Below are 13410 nucleotides of genomic sequence, written 5' to 3'. Positions count from 1 at the left end.
TCAATAGAAAGCTTATTTATTGAGCTTTCATATGATGTATACATCTCGGTTTTGTAAAATTTAACCTTATGACTGGTTTTGTGGTCCAGGGTCACATATATATAAAACATAATGACGTATTTAGGAAGAGGCAAAGTTCCTCTGGCTCAAATCTGAAGCACCCCTCCCAAAGTCACATGACTGTCATTCCGCGACTCACCTGTGAGGTCGCTGTTGAGCGGAAGACACACATCCATATACACACATACACACACTCTCCCTCTTACACACGGGATTTATACTGAGAACAAGCAGGCAGGCGGCAGGGAACAGCCCCGACGTCCCTTTCCTCCTCCGTTTGAGTATTTCACAGAGCCAAATGCCCGGTCCGACCCAAGCTCTGTCCCCCAATGGAGAGAACAACAACGACATCATTCCGGACAGCAACGGCACCAACATCATCCCCTACAGAAAGAACACAGTGCGCGGAGAGCGCGCCTACAGGTACACCACTGCCATTACCATCCGCCGGCCGCTTTACAAAGAAACCTCCGCTTTAAGCGACCTACAATCAATGCATTTACCCGAAAATATCAAGATTACACGATTTAATCCATGCTTTGCCATTGCACTCGCTCTGGCAACCCCGAACTCCTATTATGGCTGCGTTGTATCTAACGGTGGGGCTTTTCCTGAGCCAGATATGGCGTTTCCCCGATGGTGCAATCATAAAAACCATGTTAAACGCTCTTTAGTGAATGCGTTCAAGCTCCAGAGATTTTTCTCAGACGTTATGCATACGATTTGAAATGGATGTATGTTGGGATGTACGCTGAGTGAGTGCTTTCCCAGGTTTTGCCAGTGCATGGCCTGTATGTTCACTAAGCAGTCAGCCATTGCGTAATGTAATTCATTTCATCCTATCCTCAAAATCTGTTCGGATGGCGTGCATATGCTGGATAACATCTCGTGCATGGGTAAAAATACGATTGCTTTTGTTTTATGTGTCTGTGAACATGTTTTGGGCTGATTGCTTTTGTTGACACTGATCTGTTGGCTCCTCTGAATTTTTTTTCCTCCCCCCTTCATTCCTACATCTCACTAAACTGTTTATCTTTCCTGCTAAATTTAGATGAATCTGTCTCTCTTTAAGCACAACAGCACTAATGTCTGGAAATGCAGTTTGTGTGCTTAAGCTTATTAAAGCCATGAGAAATTATCAGAGAGGTGGATTTGTCATCCTGGAGGGATTTTAAAGAAATCTTATATAAGAGATGTGGGTTTTCTGGAGGGGTTTGCTTCATTATTCATATGATGGTTCACTGGGAAATAAAGGAGAATGGGATTGATGTGGTGGATCTTTCTGTTGGCAGTGATCTGAAACTGGCTTCGGTCAGTTAATTGAATTAGGTTAGTTTGTTTCATCTAAGTTCAGACAATCTTTATATGTTCGTATGCTTAATTGTGGCCTATTAGTGACTGGTTGTGGATGGCATTGCTGTTTTATTTGTATCTAGTTATTTGGTTATAGTTTTTATTCTTTTTTTATAACAATTGGTTTGTAATAGAAATTATATTTCAGGACCATGTTTTTAAAAAGAAAGAAGAAACACAATTATGGCTTGTTCCTGCCAATTTTAGGTTAGTTTTGCTATCAAGCGTCTATAAATACATGCATAATATTTTATACTGTATATTTTAATGTCGTTATGCATTTTTAAATTGTGCTATTGATTTATGTCTTTTATTTAATTATTGTTAGACAAACTAGTATTTTAATATTGGTCATAATTAGGTTATCAGTCATAGCATGAAAATAATTACCAGTTTATATAATGTCAGCCATTATCCACCCAATCAAACTGTGTTTTGTGCCAAACTGAGATGTGTTTAAATCTATCATCACATCAGCAGCTTTTCAAGGGCCTTTCAGTTTCAGTAGAGGACAAACAAAAAGCCTTTTTTGTCTGATGCAAATGTATATGCAGTCTGGTTTGACATCAAACGCTGTTCTGTGATGGAAAACTACTGTATGTGACCCTGGACCACAAAACCAGTCTTAAGTAGCATGGGTATATTTGTAGCAATAGCCAAAAATACATTGTATGGGTCAAAATAATCGATTTTCTTTTATGCCAAAAATCATTAGGATGTTAAGATCATGTTCCATAAAATGTCCTACTGTAAATATATCAACAATTCATTTTTGATTGGTAATACGCATTGCTAAGAACTTTATTTGGGCAACTTTAGATTTTTTTGCACCCTCAGATTCTAGTTTTTCAAATAGTTGTACCTTGGTTGAATATTGTCCTATGCTAACAAACCATACAATGGAAAGCTTATTTATTCCGCTCTCTTATTTCAAAAAACTGACACTTATGACTGGTTTTGTGGACATATTTGTGCATGCATTTGCATTCATGTACTTTGAGATTTTTTTTTTTCCTTGTTTAGATTTGAGTTAAAAAAAAAAGAGGACAGACAGTCTGTGAACTCACAATTCTGTCTGAGAATGAACAAACAAAGCTTTAAAGCTTATATTTATCATTGTGGATTGCTCTGTATATCTTGATATTTACATGGTGATTACCTCGTTTACATTAGGATCATGTTACACTGTGTTTATAGGCAAAATGTGCAACACTGGCTAGTGGCAAACATTCAGAGCTCTTAAAGGAACAGTTCACCCAAAAATGAAAATTTGCTGAAATTTTTTTTTCACCTTCAGGCCATCCAAGATGTAGATGAGTTTGATTCTTCATCAAAACCCATTTGGAGAAATTAAGCATTACATCACTTGCTCAGTGCAGTGAATGGGTGCCGTTAGAATGACAGTCCTAACGATTAATAAAAACATCACAGTAATCCACAAGTAATCCACACCAATCCAGTCCATCAATGAATGTCTTTTAAAGCAAAAAGCTGCATGCTTTTAAGAAACAAATCCATCATTAAGACATTTAAACTTTGAACCATCGCTTCTGGACAAAATACAAGTTCAAACAGTTCCGACATTGGAAAAAAGAAGTGTTTTTGTTTGTGAAACAATCTTTGATGTGTGCATATTTCTCTAATGATTCAAACCAGACAACTTTTTCTAAATAGAGGACTCATTTTATCCAAAAGCATCTTAAAGATTTCACAAGACATTAACTGATGGATTATTTGTGGATTATTGTAATGTTTTGATCAGCCGTTAGGACTCTTATTCCGACGGCACCCATTCACTACAAAGGATGCATTAGTAAGCAAATGATGTAATGCTAAATTTCTTCAAATCTGATGAAGAAATAAACTCATCTACATCTTGGATAGCCTGAGGGTATGTACATTTTCAGCAAAATTTTATTTTTGGGTGAACTATTCCTTCATAGATTATACATTCAACAACAGATGGCCTTTTGTTGCCCCAGTCCATCTCAGTTTAGTTTTCTAAAACACTTGCACAATTTTATATTTGTTTAATTAGAAAGCATTACAGTCAAACCAAAATGTTTTCAGACACCTTGGAACATTTCTCACATTATCACAGTTTCACTATAGTTTGGAAAATGGTAAAAAAAAAAAAATATATATATATATATATATATATATATATATGACGAGAACTCATATTCAGAACAAATTCATCTTGATAATGTCAGACAACTTTGATAGAAAGGTTGTCTGTTAGTCTGTTAGTTGTGTAAATATTGTCATACTATCAATACTTTGTTGACCAATTACCAAGCAAGCAAGTTGGTTTTATTATTTTGCAAGTTGTCTGAGCAGCACAGCCAAACTAATTTCCCTATTTTAAAACCAAAGTCTTACAAGGTAACAAAATATAAAATACAAATAATGGCAGATGTTTAGGCTAAATTGGGCGAAGATAAAAAAAAAATCTGTCATTTTTTTTTCTTTGTTATTAAAAAAATAAAACAAAGACTACATGTGACAAATGAATATAATATACAAATAAAACAAACTTTAAATTTCTGGCACAGTAGGTGTATTTAATAGAGGTTTGGCACACCATATGAGTAGTTTTTTTGGTAAACTGTCCCTTTAATGACAATCGGCAGCATGTTTAGTTCTGTCGCTTTAAGAGCTGCACAATATCTACAAGCGCGCGTCCATTTTTCTCTCAGCTGTTTAATTTCACTTTAGACATAACCAACTATTTTTATATGTAATACTTGTGTTTTTTGACAGTATTAGCGAACTAGTTGCGAAAGATAGCTTAGTCCAGTAATCAGGCGATGTTTGACAGGCTTTTAGCGCGTGCGCTTCAGGTGTACGCGCTTATGAAGCGCGTGCCAGAACAGCGCGCGGACGAAATAAATTACTGGCAAAGCTTTAAATCGCATGCAATGATGCAAATAATGTACTTTTGTGACTGCGAATAAGTGCAGTGTCTCGTAAGTGAATGTATGTCGCGTTGTACATTATATTAAGACGAAGCACGATACTACGATATTTTTCAATAGGAGATAGTAGAGACATTTTAATCGTCCACAATCAAAAATATTTGGTCCGAGATTTTATTCATCCCACTGTATATGAAGAATTTTTGGGTATGCTATGTCACAGTTTACTGTTATTTTGATATCCTCGCTTACATAAATAATCTATAAGAAAAAAAAATATATCCAAAATAATACCTAGTGTCTGAATAACTTTTGGTATGACCGTCTAGTAAATACTCTGACTTTAGACTTAGTACATACTGCATGCATTGTGAATTACTCATACTAACAAGATGATTTAGTCAATACCAGAGCTGATAGTGTCATTCAGACATTGAGCTGTCCTTCACTACATCTGCACATGATTATGATGCTCCTGCTGATGATCTCTGTGTCTCATCCACAGCTGGGGGATGGCGGTCAACGTTTATTCTACCTCAATCACCCAGGAGACTATGAGCAGGCATGACATCACAGCCTGGGTGAACGATCTGCTCTGTCTAAACTACACTAAAGTGGAGCAGCTGTCATCAGGTATGTGAACCTCCCAACTTAAACCGCCGCTGACACTCATTAGACACAAAGACCAGTAATCCTAGAGGATTTACACTAAGGCATTTCGTTAGTGCTCGTCTGCGCTGCTGTAGGACGGCTGCTACCTTTAAACGTTTGTGTAAATAAATGTGCTTTCCTCTGGCTGGTCAGTAAAGCTGTTGTAAATTCTCAGCTGCTGTAGGTAACGCGCTCATGAGTTATGAACCTGGGAATTTAGCTAATTGCATTTAACCGCTGTGTAATTAAAAGCAATTACACTAGAACTTCCTTATTGCGGTCAAAAACAAGTATAACTTTGAATCATCTAATAATAGTGTTTTTTTTAATGATGTGCTTATTACATGCTATATTTCATTGAAAACTCTTTTATTCTTGTAGAATTATTACACATGCAATTGTGCGTGTGAGCAGTCTTAAATGAGTAGTTCACTTTCAGAACAAAAATTTACAGATAACGTAGTCACCCCCTTGTCATCCAAGATGTTCATGTCTTTCTTTCGTCAGTTGTAAGGAAATTGTTTTTTGAAGAAAACTTTTTAGGATTTCTCTCAATATAATGGACTTCTATGGTGCCCCCGAGTTTGAACTTCCAAAATGCAGCTTCAAAGGGTTCTAAATGATCACAGCCAAGGAAAGAAGGGTCTTATCTAGCAAAACAATTGGTTATTTTCTAAAAAAAATTTCAATTTATATACTTTTTAACCTCAAATGCTTGTCTTGTCTAGCTCTGTGTGTACTCTGTTTAGAGATTAAAAAGTATATCAATTGTAAATGTTTTTAGAAAATAAATCATTTCGCTAGATAAGACCCTTCTTCCTTGACTGGGATCATTTAGAGCCCTTTGAAGCTGCATTTAAACTGCATTTTGGAAACTGCAACCATAGAAATATGGAGAGAAATTCTGAAATGTTTTCCTCAAAAAACATAATTTCTTTTCGACTGAAGAAAGAAAGACATGAACATCTTGGAAGACAAAGGGGAGAGTACATTATCTGTACATTTTTGTTCTGAAAGTGAACTACTCCTTTAAGTAGCACGGGTATGTTATTTGTAGCAATAGCCAAAAATATATTAGGATTTTTCTTTTATGCCAAAAATCATTAGGATATAAGTAAAGGTCATGTTTCATGAAGATATTTTGTAAGTTTCCTACAGTAAATATATCAAAAAATAATTTTTGATTAGTAATATGCATTGCTAAGAACTTCATTTGGACAAATTTAAAGGAGGTTTTCTCAGTATTTTGATTTGTTGTTTTTTTTTGCACCCTCAGATTCCAGATTTTCAAATAGATGATGTATAAATCTCAATTAAAAATGTAACCTTATGACTGGTTTTGTGGTCCAGACTCACATATTATTCACAAGCTTTATGAGCAGTTCTTATGTCACTATGCTTATGGAGAAAAGTAATGGGAAAAATATGGGAAAATTCATATTTATATATATAATACCTGTATAATTACCACACTGAAAAAGAAAAAGATCTAAAAACAGATTTCACTTGGAAATTGCTAGTAAATTTCACAATTACTTACAAATAAATGCCAAGTGACACATTGTATTAAATATGAAATTGTGAAAAAATCTGAAATAGGATTTGTTTTTTGTAAAACATAATGTAATAATTTTTATTTACAACTTCTTACTAATGTTTTTACAGTGCAGCTATTGCTTTCATTATAACAAAGTTTTAACATTTGATGAAAAAAAAATTCATAATTTGGACAACTTTAAAGGTAAGTTTCTCAATATTTAGATTGCACCCTCAGTTTTCTATTTTTCAAACATCAATATCTCAGCTAAATATTGTTCTATCCTAACAAACCATACATCAAAGATTATTTAATTAGCTTTAGTATATATATTTAATACAAATTTCGATTTCAAAAAGTTGACTTATGATTGGTTTTGTAGTCCAGGGTCACACATGATTTATATTTTCTAACTTTTTTCACATTACAAGGCTGCTTAAGTGAACTGCAAAATGGCTAAAGGTCATCTAAAAAAATACATTTTCTTAATGGATTAATCAATTTTAATCAGAAAAGCTGCTATTTGTCAACCATTTAGTTTCAGTATTCTTTCATCAAGTTCTCATCTATTTGCATTTAAGTTTATCTTTGCTTTTGGTCACTGCTCTGATTAATTGTCGTTTGCACTGTTTAATTAGTTTGAAATTCACATTCATTCACATTCATAAGATGATCAGTTCAGTTCTTTGTGTGATTTTTAGTTTGATGGGATTTTACAGGTTTTAGAAGGTTTGATTGATGATGAAAAGGAATTATTTTAATGAATGGTAATTATAGCCTAGTGATTAAACTAAAATACTGTTTTACACAGTATGATTTATATTTGTGTGAAAGGAGTGTGCGGTAATGACAAAAAAATGATATATTAATATTTTCTGGAATTTTGTTGATAATGATAATTAGACAATTAGAGCATTATTGTGCTGGTATTTTGGCAAGTTTAGGACTACCTGAACAGCTGACTATTAAAGCTTTTGATATTCTTAATATTCTGTGAGGTAGTTAGTTTGCAGGAGTAACAAAAATGAACTTTTCCAGTAAGTTTAAATGTATTTATTTTTTTTACCTTTAATGAGCATTTTATCTTTATAATGACATTTTTTCCAACCTAATTTAATGTATGCATTATCTTTTGTATCAAATTCGTAAATTTAATTAATAAATTCAAATAGTAAGATACTATAGGGCTGTTCTCATTTAAATGAAATCAAGGATATGAATTCGGTTAATCTGCAGTTACAAATGCATAATTCATATTTTGATGTTTTATTAGCAAAATGTTTTTATAATGATGTTTAAAAGGATTTTTTGGGAAAAACTGGAATATATACTTCAAATATAATCCTATAAGCGCCAGTAGTTGGGGGCGAATCACTTCATGAGTGAGTCATTGAGTCATTAATTCAAGCGATTTGTTCAAACAGCTGATTGATTCAGTAAGAAACACTGTTGTGAGTTGCTCAGAGATGCAAAACAGTTCTGTTTGAAACTATTTTCTTTAACGAAATACAGCAAAAACAGGAACTTGTCTAAAATATAAGTCACATAATATAAACTTATTTTTCGAGCTGTACATCATATCAATATAAATATTAATATTTTACCAAAATTGTAGGGATCATACAAAATGCATGTTTTTTTATTTTATTTAGTACTGAGTTATTTCACATAGAAGACATTTAACATATAGTCCACAAGAGAAAATAGTAGTTGAAATTATAAAAATGACCCCGTTCAAAAGTTTACATACACTTAAGTCTTAATACTGCGTTGTTACCTGAATGATCCACAGCTGTGTTTTTGTTTAGTGATAGTTGTTCATAAGTCTCTTGTTTGTCCTAAAGTTAAACTGCCTGCTGTTCTTCAGAAAAATCCTTCAGGTCCCACAGATTCTTAGGTTTTTCAGATTTTTTTGTGTATTTGAACCCTTTCCAGCAACGACTGTATGATTTTGAGATCCATCTTTTCACACTGAGGACAACTGAGGGACTCATATGCAACTATTACAGAAGGTTCAAACGCTCACTGATGCTCCAGAAGGAGAAACAATGCATTAAGAGCTAGGGGGTGAAAACTTTTGAACAGAATGAAAATGTGTACATTTTTCTTATTTTGCCTAAATATCATATTTCTTTTCGTTTAGTACAGCCCTTCAGAAGCTACAGAAGATGCTTACATGTTTACCAGAAGACAAAATAAGTAAAATTTGCCCTGATCTTGCATCAGTGAGTGTTTGAACCTTCTGTAGTAGTTGCATATGAGTCCCTCAATTGTCCTCAGTGAAAAAAGATGGATCTCAAAATCATCCAGTCATTGTTGGAAAGGGTTCAAATACACAAAAGTGCTGAAAAACCAAAGAATTTGTGGAACCTAAAGGGTTTTTCTGAAGAACAGCAGGCAGTTTTATAACTTGAACTATTAATAATAAATTCAACTATTATTTTCTCTTGTGGACAATATGTAAATGTCTTTTATGTGAAATGTCTTATGCTCAGTATTAAATAAAAAATAACATGCATTTTGTATGATCCCTCATATTTTGATAAAACAATTAACATAACTCTTAATAAAAAAATTCTACTCAAATATTTTACTCCATTATAAAATAGTTGATTCTGTCTGTTGCGGACTGTCTGTTTTTTCATTTCTACCTAAACATACTGGTTTATGCAGACGATAATTAATCTTCAAAGATCTGCATTCAAATCCCAGGATTATGTTTTGAGTTTTGAGAACAAATGTCTTTCTAGCAGTCATGTAAATTCACCATTCATTCAGGTTATGTGGGAACCTTGACTAATAATATCAAACAGAAGATAAACAATTCTGTGCTTTAGCATGACATCACATCAGACATCAGACCTTAATTTAGTTCGGCATAAACGCAAGTCAGGCCAGAGGTATTTAAAGATCTCCGAGACACTGAATATCCTCTGGATCGGCTCCAGGTCTACCTAGACATTGATTTACATGACATTGCACTGGCATTTTAAACTACATCCTTGGAGTCGAATGGATCTCCCTTTAAGTGCCCTTGTTTTATTTCTTTTGATTGGACAGATTAAGTTTACTGCTCCAAAATGGACACTGAGACTGAAACTAAATCTGCTTGAAAGTGTTGGAGATATTAGAGATGCAGAATGAGTCCTAAATAATGTCTTCATAAAACCTTTTTCACCATTTGTGCATCTCTTTGCAGGAGCGGCGTACTGTCAGTTCATGGACATGCTGTTTCCCGGCTGCATAAGTCTTAAGAAGGTGAAATTCCAGGCCAAGTTGGAGCATGAATACATCCACAACTTCAAACTCCTGCAGGCCTCCTTCAAGAGGATGAATGTTGATAAGGTGAGAGAAACGTGAGGGCATTTCAGTCATGCTTTCATGATAAGCACTGAAAATCTGAGTAGAAATAAAATCTCTCTCAAAAGCACCATAGAGAAGTACATTTTAGAATGAAAAACAACCGTGGTTTTGTCTGATAAGAAAATATGTGTAAGATCCCAAAAGCCTAGACTGATTTAATTATACGTGATGTATAAATCTCAATTAAAAATGTACCGTTATGACTGGTTTTGTGGTCCAGAGTCACATATTATTCATAAACTTTGAGCAGTTCTTATCTCACTATTCTTATGGAGAAAATGAATGTGCAAAATATGGGAAAATTCATTTTAGTTTTCTGTTTAGTTATAATACCTGTTTAATTACCACACTGAAAAAGATCTAAAAACAGTTTTCACTCAGAAATTGCTAGTAAATTTCACAATTAGTTATTTTGCTAAGCAGAAAATATATGAGCATGGAGATAAAGTGGGGAAATACTTCAAGAAAAAAAATCAGACTCTCAGTCATTCCTGTCTATTGTGGATAGTAGCGGTAAACGCTTTTCAGACAGTCTATCTATTAATAACATATGTGACCCTGGACCACAAAACCAGTCATAAGGTTAAATTTTACAAAACTGAGATATATACATCATATGAAAGCTCAATAAATAAGCTTTCTATTGATATATGGTTTGTTAGGATAGGACAATATTTGGCCGAGATACATCTATTTGAAAATCTGAAATCTAAGGGTGCAAAAAATCAAAATACTGAGAAAAACACCTTTAAAGTTGTCCAAATTAAGTTCTTAGCAGTGCATATTACTAATCAAAAATTACATTTTGATAGGTTTACAGTAGGAATTTTACAAAAAATCTTCATGGAACATGATCTTTACTTAATTTCCTAATAATTTTTGGCATAAAAGAAAAATCAATAATTTTGACCCATACAATGTATTTTTGGCTATTGCTACAAATATACCCCAGCGACTTAAGACTGGTTTTGTGGTCCAGGGTCACATATTTAAAGAATGGTTTGAGAATTTATATATGTCAGAACTAGAAGAGGATACAACACAGTCCACAGAGTTTTTTTTTTTCCACCCTTAATCTTCCCACTTTATCAGAAGATCAGACCTCCTTCCTCAACGCCCCTATGTCTAAAAAGGAAGTTCTAGAAGCCATAAAGAGTTTACAGTCAGGAAAAGCACCTGGCCCAGATGGGCTTAGTAGTGAATTTTATAAAGAATTTAGAAATGTTTTAGTTGACCCCTTACTAAATATGTTTAACGATTCATTTGTAAAAGGCCACTTACCACAGTCCCTGAGAAAGGCAAATATATCCTTAATTTTGAAAAAGGGCAAGCAGGCAGAGGACTGTTTGTCATATCGACCTATTTCACTATTGAATGTAGATCTGAAGATTCTTTCCAAAATTCTAGCAACAAGGTTAGAAGGCCTTCTACCTGCTCTAATAAAGGATGACCAAACAGGCTTTATTGTAGGACGTAACTCTGCCAATAACATGCGTCGCCTGTTGAATGTGATACAATTTTCTAAACGGCAATCAATAGATGGTCTTGTGATCTCACTAGATGCGGAAAAGGCATTCGATCGCATCGAATGGCCTTACTTATTTTATGCATTACATAGATTTGGTCTTGGTGAACAATTTATTAAGTGGGTAATGAACCTCTTAGTGCCGTGCTCAGTAATGGGTGTCACTCCTCTACATTTAAAGTTGGAAGAGGGACGAGACAGGGCTGTCCTCTCTCGTCGCTTCTATTTGCTTCGATAATTGAACCGTTGGCAGAGGCTATAAGAACAAATAGAAAAATTTGTGGGTTAATGGTATCAAATAACCAGCATAAGATTGCCTTATATGCCGATGATATTTTGATATTCGTGGTGAATCCCGATACTTCTACCCCAGCTCTTTTAAAAACAATTGACAAATTTGTCATTTTTTTTTCAGGATATAGAATTAATTATCATAAGTCAATGGCAATGCCCATAGGTGGCTTAAAACAAATTCCCCAAACATTACCATCCTTCCCATTTAGATGGGCTCCTGAGGGCTTAACATACTTGGGCATTAATGTTACTCCCTCCTTTGAACAGATGTATAAAGCAAACTTTCTTCCACTTTTTGAACGAATTCAGAATGATTTAGAAAGGTGGAATGTCCCTTCTGAAGATGAATATTCTCCCAAGATTACTTTACCCCATTCAAATGATTCCAATAAACTTCACACATAAAACCATTAGGAAATTAAATGGTTGGTTTAGTTGTTTTATATGGGCTAAAAAAGAAGCACGTATTAAAATTTCAACTTTATTGCTATCATCTTCAGTTGGAGGTCTTGACCTTCCAGATATTCGGAGATATCAGTTAAGTGTTCATTTACATTACATATCTGATTGGATACATAAAGGGTCTAGAACAGTGTGGTTTGATATTGAAAGCTCACTCAGTAAAATTCCTTTAGTAAATCTGCTTTTTCTTAAAAAGTCTAAACCCTTAAGAGTCGCCTGTAGTAACCCCATCACAATTTGTGCTATTAAAGCATGGCAGTTTATTAGATGTTTGGAGGGTCGATCTCGACTCACCTCAACTTTTACTCCTATTTGTGACAACTATGACTTCCTGCCGGGGACTGTAGACTCAAATTTTCGAGTTTGGGCACATAAAGGTGTCGCCAATTAGTCATCAAGTATAGTGTTTCACGACAGGATTTTTTTTGTTACTTACAATTAAGAGACTTTGAGAAAAAAAGGGACTACTTTGCTTATAAACCAGGACATTTCAGCTCTGGAGAGACAGCTTTTTTTTTTTACATAGGAACAGTTCTACAAGTTTTTTTTTTTACAAGCTCCTCAAGGATTTTAGCTCGTCAAATACGGACACCCTGAAAGGAACATGGGAAAGGACACTTGATATACAAATCACAGACGATCAATGGGAGGGACCCTAAGCATATGCAATAAAGTAAAAGCGATGCAATTGAAAATCCTGCACAGAGCTCATATTTCTCCATCACAGAGGCACAAGTTTAAAGATGACTGCTCACCAATGTGCTTGAAATGTAAAACAGAGGAAGGAGAGCTTGTTCACTGTTTTTGGTTTTGTAGGGAGAATCAGAAGTTTTGGTATATGGTGGAACAAGAACTTAATGTTATTTTATCTATTAATATTGGCTGCAATCCAAAACATATGTTGCTTGGGATATATGATGAAATTATTGTAGATAAACATAAAAAATCACTTTGCAAGCTCCTTACATTTTGTGTCAGAAAATGTATTCTTCTGAGTTTGTTAATGGATAAAGCCCCTTCAAAGACATTATGGCACAGGGTTATACTTGAATGTGTGTCATTAGATTACATAACTTGTGCTTCTTATAGCAAAGATGTCATATTTCATAGAAGGTGGGATCGGTTTTTGACATATATGGGCTTAAATATATCTTCTATTCTTAGTAGAGGGTTTGTTTAATGAGGAATAAATATGTGTGGCACATTGGAGTATAAATATCTCAAGTATCTTGTTTATAGGAATATGT

General features: G+C 34.3%; 1 protein-coding gene across 1 annotated transcript in view; it reads left to right on the top strand.

Moving 5' to 3' along the window:
• Positions 1-201: 201 nt before the first annotated feature.
• The window catches only part of LOC141300186 (microtubule-associated protein RP/EB family member 2-like), a 31462-nt gene continuing 18253 nt past the window's right edge, over positions 202-13410 (top strand). The window contains exons 1-3 of the mRNA XM_073830519.1: positions 202-483; positions 4837-4964; positions 9719-9864. Of these exons, the coding sequence (XP_073686620.1) occupies positions 359-483; positions 4837-4964; positions 9719-9864 (399 nt within the window). The 5' untranslated portion in view covers positions 202-358. The remainder of the gene's footprint in view (positions 484-4836; positions 4965-9718; positions 9865-13410) is intronic.

Source organism: Garra rufa, chromosome 24, assembly GCF_049309525.1.
Source record: "Garra rufa chromosome 24, GarRuf1.0, whole genome shotgun sequence".
NCBI lineage: Eukaryota > Metazoa > Chordata > Actinopteri > Cypriniformes > Cyprinidae > Garra > Garra rufa.
This window is presented reverse-complemented; position numbering and strand designations above follow the sequence as displayed.